Here is a 5815-nt window from a genome sequence, read left to right as displayed (position 1 = left end):
GGGGGGGGGGGTAATGCATGATTAATTTAAAAGAAAGAAATGAATAAATAAACATTATAATTGAGAAAAAGCGAAAACTCACGCATGATGGAACATTTTAAACATATGTCCTCGAATGTATGACATTGGACATGGATACGCATCAACCATCTTCATGTATTCCTCTGCAACTTCCCAAATCGGTGGATTGATGCCATTAAACAATGCTGGATTATGCAAATTACCCTCTGCAAAATCAAGAAGATTTAATTCTATATTTTCCAAAAATACAAAAGATATTTTACTTTTCATCGTCCCTCCATTTCTTCCGACTGCCATCAATATCTGATATGGTCTTCAGGCTGGTAATTTGGAATACAACCAAGCAGACCCATGAATAAAGACAATCCAACCATGCCAATCTTACCTCATTTTCAGGCACAGTGTCATCAAAGAATACACTATCCAGTGTGTCCCTTTTTTTTTTTAAAGAAGATATGAAGTGACTTCATAGAGACATGGTTGTTATTTTTATAAAAGTTAAGTGCTTGCACAGACTTCCTTCACTGGTTTCATTTGGTGTGTGTGTGTGTGTGTGGAATGGAGTGGTGGGTGTTCTTACCTGCAGACATGACTCCATTTACCCCAGTCTCTTTCACACACCTGTCGACATCTTCAAGGTACTGAATGTTGCCATTTGCAAACACAGGAATATTGACATTCTCCCTTTGAAATAAAACAAAAAAAATAATAAATAAATGAACAAACACAAAAAAAACGTCAACAATAACACACAGACACACATATATAAACGCAGGCATGGCCATGTGGTAACAACTTAGTGTCCCAACCAGAGGTTCTGAGTCCGGTCTCATTGTGTGGCACCTTGGGAAAGTTCTTCTACTAGAGACAACCAAATCCTTGTCAATTCGTTTAAGAGACAGAAACTGAAAGAAGCTCATTGTGTGTGTGTATATATATATATATATATATATATATATATCAGGGACATGGTGCCTAGGTAGGCAAGGTAGATAGTGCCTACCTTGAATAAAATAGATTGATAGCAACATTTTCCTTTTGAGACACAAGGCATATTTTACAAATCTGCCTAATCACTGTGTCTCTATGGTAAGAAACTATATTAGGAGCTCTTATTTGAAATACTGTGTACATTACATAATATATTTGATGGGCTTCTTTTAGTTTCCATCTACCAAATTCACTCACAAGGCATCGATTTACCTGGGGCTATAGTCAAAGATAGTTACCCAAGTCGCCACACAGTGGGACTGAACCCGGAACCTTGTGGTTGGGAAGCTAACTTCTTACCACATAACTACGCATGTTTAAGTCATGTAAATAAAAAACAAACCAAAACATTGTTTTAAGATGGACTTAAAACGAAGTCTTACTTCACTGCTTTGATATGTTTCCAACTGGCCAGACCAGTGATTGGTCCTTTCTGTTCGCGAGTTCTGCCATGCACAGTCAGCAACTGTAAAAGACCAGAAGGGAAAAAAACTGGTTCAATGATGATGGTTCATTAACATATAATTCTTTAATTAATACACAACAAATACAGACACACACGTGAAAATATTGTCCCTAAGATTCTTTAACCCTTAAGCATTCTCTCACCATCCCTCACCAGTCTTCAAGCAAGCTAATATTTCTTTGTGGGGCCAGACATGTTCCCACAAAAGATTAGAAATGATGATGATGATGATGATGTTTTTCTGTATCATGGCATATTAAAAGGAGAAAAGGCACAAACACTGGACTGTCCGTCTGTCTGTGTGTAGCACCCACTTTGAGAACCTATGCTCCAAAGCTACAAAGCCCTAATTTAATGATTGACGAAGGGAGGTAAGTCCCTAGCATTTTGAATCCTGGTGTTGGACACCTTAATTCTCATTAGTGCCAACATGGAGACTGAACATTAAATGATGATGAACTCCCACAATTTACAATATCCATTAAAGTTCAGAGCCAATGAATGGAGCCCACATGAAAGTGTTCTGGTGTTAAGGTAAATTATGGACACCCTGTGTGTGTATATATATATCATCATCATCGTTTAACGTCTGTTTTCTATGCTGGCATGGGTTGGATGGTTCGACTGGGGACTGGCAAACCAGATGGCTGCACCAGGCCCCAATCTGATCTGGCAGTGTTTCTACAACTGGATGCCCTTCCTACTCCAGGAGTGTAGTGGGTGCTTTTTACGTGCTACCGGCACAGGGGCCAGAACAGCTGGCATCGACTACAATCGGATGGTGCTTTTTACGTGCCACCGGCACAGAAGCCAGTCAAAGCGGCACTGGCATCGGCCACGTTCGGATGGTGCTTTTTACTGTACCAAATGTAGATTGGTACAATACAAATAGACAGAGGCAAGAAAGTAGTGTACTCACCTGACAACCAGCCTCTTCCAGCATCTGAGCATATTTCACTGTTCTCTCAACGCTCTCGAATACACGTATCTTGCAGGTAACAGGGACACTGAGCTGACGGTTGCAGAGATCCACTGAGAAGAGAGAGAGAAAGGAATTGAAACAATTGATGTTCGACATGGAACTCTTTAGCATTGAAACGGATTATTAACCAGTCCGAATATTCCATGTTTCATGCTAAAACTGACTAGATCCAACCTCTCACACCTGCCCTACTATGTCATTCTGAAAACATGCAAACACACCACTGAAATCTCAAAACTACAAGATAATGTGTGGTTAATTCAAAACAATGTGAATGAATAAGCATTACTGTTGATAAAGAAATCATCATCATTGTTTAACATCCTCCTTCAATGCTGCCATCCTTAGGTTTTGAGTTCAAATTCTGCCGAAGTTGACTTTCTCTTCCATCCTTTCAGGGCTGATAAAATGAGTACCAGTTGAACACTGGGGGTCAATGTAATTGATCTATCTCTCACATGAAGCTGCTGGCCTTGAGCTAAAATTTTAAACCATTATTATTATTATTATTATTATTATGGTGGTGAGCTGGCAGGATTGTTAGCACGATGGGCAAAATGCTTAGCAGCATTTCATATGTTTTTACATTTAGATTCTACTAAGGTCAACTTAGCCTTTCAGGGACTGTGAAATAAGTACCAGCTGAACATTGGGGTCGATGTAATCAACTTACCCCCTCCTCCGAAACTGCAGGCCTTGTGGCAAAATTTGAAATCATTACTACCACCACTACTTCTACTAAAACTCAAATTCCGCCAAAATCAATTCTGCCTTTCATCCAATCAGGGTTGAGAGAATAAAGTACTCAAGTACTAGGTCCTTGCTACAAACTGGAGTGTGACTTTGTTACACACTGGAGTGTAACCTTGCTACAAACTGGAGTGTGACTTTGTTACACACTGGAGTGTAACCTTGCTACACACTTGAGTGTTACCTCAATACATACTGGAGTCTGGTTGGTGCAAACTGAAATGTAACAAAATTTGACGTCACGACACACTGGAGTGTAAACTTTGCTACAAACTCGAGTGTGACTTTGCTAGTTACCAAATGATCAATAATGAGAGAAAGTCGTAGAAACTCACCCATTTTGTAGAGAAGATCCCATTCGTCTTGAAGAAAGGCACCATAGTGTCCCTTTTTAGCAATTTTCTGAGGACATCCAAGATTGATATCAATAGCATCACAATACTTCTCTGCTAATTTGGCTGCTTGGAGCAAAGTCTGTGGGTCGTTGGCACAAAACTGAACACAACAAAAAACAAGCAATATCATTTTTAAAACAATCATTATTATTATTATTATTAGGTGAGCTAACAGAACATTGAGACAAAATGCTCGGCAACAGCTCTTCCATTTTTTCACAATCTTTCTTCAATCTTTCTTGAGACCCAACTACACTTTAGTTGAACAAAACAGAATGCTTCATAAGTAATATAAACATCCTAAATTCAGTGATGGCGTTAATGAAGATGTTATGCATTAATTTAATGTATTAAACTTATCTTTATTAATGTATATCAAATTATACATACGAGATCGTTGCCAGTGCCGCTGGACTGGCTCCTGTGCAGGTGGCACATAAAATACACCATTTCGAGCGTGGCTGTTGCCAGTACCACGTGACTGGCCTTCGTGGCAGTGGCATGTAAAAACACCCACTACACTCTCGGAGTGGTTGGCGTTAGGAAGGGCATCCAGCTGTAGAAACTCTGCCAAATCAGATTGGAGCCTGGTGTAGCCTCCTGGTCCACCAGTCCTCAGTCAAACCGTCCAACCCATGCTAGCATGGAAAGCGGACATTAAACGACGACGTTATACAAGATTTGCACAGAAATAAGAGTTAGAACCTGTGATCAGCCTGTGGACCTTTTTCTTAGGAAATTTTTGCCTGCCACTCTGAAAAGTATCCCTACCCCTGGTCTAACCCATGCAAGCATGGAAAAGTGGCTGATGATGATGATGATGATGATAAAGATGGGGAGAAAAGATGATATTTCGTTTTCATTTTACTTACTTGAACAATCAGTGGTCGGTCTTCTTCGCATGTGGTCAAAGATTCTTCCCGGTACGTCTGGTTCCGTGTGAAGACGGAAGCGTGTAGCATCGGTGTATAGCACAGCTGAGCTCCATACTTCCGGCTCAACATCCGCCAGGCCAACTCGCTCTGGTCCACCATCGGCGCCACAACATATTTGGCGCTGTTCAGCTTTGTCTGCCAAAATTCAAAGCCTTTAGGCTTTTCAGAAGATTTGTCTGAAACACAAACAAACAAAATCACGGCATGAGTACAGGGTGAAGAGGTTGGAATGGGGTGAGAGAAGGGAAAATTGATTCAATTTGCTTTTGTTTTGGATAGAAGGAATACCGATATAAACTCTTAAGGAACTTGGTCTGATGCTTTGTTTGTTGCTTCTGCTAAATCCTTGCCTTTATAATAACAGTGACAAGCAAACTTTAGGTTAGTTAAAATATGTTTGTGACATATTTTCACATTTAATCCTTTTGTTACTGTATTTATTTTGAGATGTTCTGTGTTTCTTTCAATTACTTTACGTATAACAAAGAATTTAGTAAAGTAACTTAGTTATCATTAAGCTAGTGGTAGGAACATAAATTGTGACTAAGGTTTGGTGGAAGATTTTAATTCAAAACTTATGAAAACAAGACATTTGTACTACAGAGCCAGAACCGGTTTCAGCCGGGTTGGTATCAAAAGGGTTAAGAATTGTTTCTCTCATATACATTTTACCATATTTCTGTTGAGATGCTCTGTGTTTCTTTCAATTGACTTTAGATATATCAAAGAATTTAGTAAAATAACTTAGTTATCATTAAGCTAGTAGTAGGAAGGTTTGGTGGAAGATTTTTATTCAAAACTTATGAAAACAAGACATTTGCACTACAGAGTCAGTTTCAGCCGGGTTGGTAACGAAAGGGTTAAAGGCAAACTCGATTAAAGGCAGTGTAGAGAAAAAGATGTCAGTGTGTTTATACAACAGAAAGTAAGAGATTTGAGAGAAAAACTGGGAGCATGAGGCATCAGATGTAGTGAGCAAGAGAGAAGACTGTGCTGGTACGGTCTCCCATTTTTTCCCTCTCTCTCTTCATTGTATTAACGGGCGGACATAAAGACTGTGGACCACAGCCCCTTTTCCTTTTTTTTTCCTAGAATCCCCCATTTTTGAGTAGGGAGATTCAGATCCTGTAAAAAAGAACAAAAAAAAAAACGGCATTTTAAAATTTTAATTTCCCCCCCAAATTCCTCAATTTTCACTTTTTTCATAATTTTTTTTTTAATGCGAAATATGTAGAAAAATACGGAGATTAGAATTTTTTAATGCCATTTAAAAAAA

The 5815-nt window shown here is 39.1% G+C and overlaps 1 protein-coding gene across 1 annotated transcript in view; it reads right to left on the bottom strand.

Moving 5' to 3' along the window:
• The window catches only part of LOC106882767 (tRNA-dihydrouridine(16/17) synthase [NAD(P)(+)]-like), a 14977-nt gene that overhangs the window by 6045 nt on the left and 3117 nt on the right, over positions 1–5815 (bottom strand). The window contains exons 2-7 of the mRNA XM_014933549.2: positions 4477–4715; positions 3545–3704; positions 2397–2509; positions 1395–1477; positions 602–705; positions 83–227 (exon numbers count right to left, since the gene is read on the bottom strand). Of these exons, the coding sequence (XP_014789035.1) occupies positions 83–227; positions 602–705; positions 1395–1477; positions 2397–2509; positions 3545–3704; positions 4477–4715 (844 nt within the window). The remainder of the gene's footprint in view (positions 1–82; positions 228–601; positions 706–1394; positions 1478–2396; positions 2510–3544; positions 3705–4476; positions 4716–5815) is intronic.

This window comes from Octopus bimaculoides, chromosome 27 (assembly GCF_001194135.2).
Source record: "Octopus bimaculoides isolate UCB-OBI-ISO-001 chromosome 27, ASM119413v2, whole genome shotgun sequence".
NCBI classification, from domain to species: Eukaryota; Metazoa; Mollusca; class Cephalopoda; order Octopoda; family Octopodidae; genus Octopus; species Octopus bimaculoides.
This window is presented reverse-complemented; position numbering and strand designations above follow the sequence as displayed.